The 1,169-nt window shown below is 44.8% G+C and overlaps 1 protein-coding gene across 1 annotated transcript; it reads left to right on the top strand.

The window, feature by feature from the left end:
* Positions 1-21: 21 nt before the first annotated feature.
* Positions 22-1,144, top strand: LOC111656920 (aldehyde dehydrogenase, dimeric NADP-preferring-like). Its single transcript, XM_023408832.2, has 3 exons — positions 22-179; positions 658-866; positions 1,003-1,144. The coding sequence occupies exons 1-3, from the start codon at positions 147-149 to the stop codon at positions 1,133-1,135; spliced, it is 375 nt and encodes a 124-aa protein (XP_023264600.2). The 5' UTR covers positions 22-146; the 3' UTR covers positions 1,136-1,144.
* Positions 1,145-1,169: the final 25 nt, after the last annotated feature.

Consider the following 1,169-nt stretch of genomic DNA (forward strand, 5'->3'; position numbering starts at 1 on the left):
AAAAAAACATATTTGTGACATAATTCTACCCTTTTGTGGGGCTCTGTCTTTCTATCTTGTCATATTTGTTGCTTTTGTCATTTACCTGTGCAGGTAATGCAGCTGTGATCAAGCCCTCTGAGGTGTGTGTCCACACCGCAAAGGTCATGGAGGACCTGCTGCCAGTTTACATCGACAAAGTAAGGCTGGATCGCTTTAACATCGGCATAACGACATGCATCCAAGGACTCACTGAAGTGAAACAAGACACTGCTATTGTGCATGAGATGCAAGATTGCTGTTGTTTCTTAAGCAGACGGTGTCAAAGCTTTTTAACCCTAGATGATCATGACAGGATTCGTTTTGTTTGTGACGTTTACAATTTCACACAAACAGGATTATTTCCTTCCTGAACACAAACACAGATTTTGGGGTGTGTTTATGGTCCACGTACATCAGATGAAAACTGTTCACCTTTACTAGAGTTCATATACTTTACATACAGAGGCTCTTGTGCAAATAACCAGCTGCCAGTTATATTTTCATCTCATCTACAAATCCCAGATAGAATGAAACAAAATGATAATAAAATGGATATCACAAAGACTTTAGTGAAACTGACATGCTTCAGGAGCTGTATTGTGAAAGCTGAATGTGTGTTTCTACCCTGTGTGCCAGGAGCTTTACCCTGTAGTGACCGGAGGAGTGTCGGAAACCCAGGAGCTGCTGCGCCAGCGGTTCGATCACATCTTCTACACCGGCAACAGCATGGTGGGCAAACTGATCATGGAGGCCGCCGCCAAGCACCTGACGCCTGTCACCCTGGAGCTGGGCGGGAAGAGCCCCTGCTACATCGACAAGAACTGTGACATAAGCGTAGCCTGCAGGTCAGAACGATGCTCGGATATGTTTCTCTTCATCGTATTTTTATTACAATAACATTTTTATTTTCCATCCAGTCTCTCTCACACTGAAGCTGTTCCTTCCTCACACTCTCCCGTTAACTCTTCCTCTCCTGTATAGACGTGTCGCCTGGGGAAAATACACTAACTGTGGTCAGACCTGCATCGCCCCAGACTTCATCCTTTGCGAGCCCAGCATCCAGGACCAGGTCATCGAAGAGGTCAAGAAATCTATTAAGGTACTGAAGACCTGAAAACACACCTCTTGGAACCACTCACTAAGGAAAA

Source organism: Seriola lalandi, unplaced genomic scaffold, assembly GCF_002814215.2.
Source record: "Seriola lalandi dorsalis isolate HSWRI2012SDOR001 ecotype SW California unplaced genomic scaffold, Sedor1 jcf7180001977033, whole genome shotgun sequence".
Lineage (NCBI taxonomy): Eukaryota > Metazoa > Chordata > Actinopteri > Carangiformes > Carangidae > Seriola > Seriola lalandi.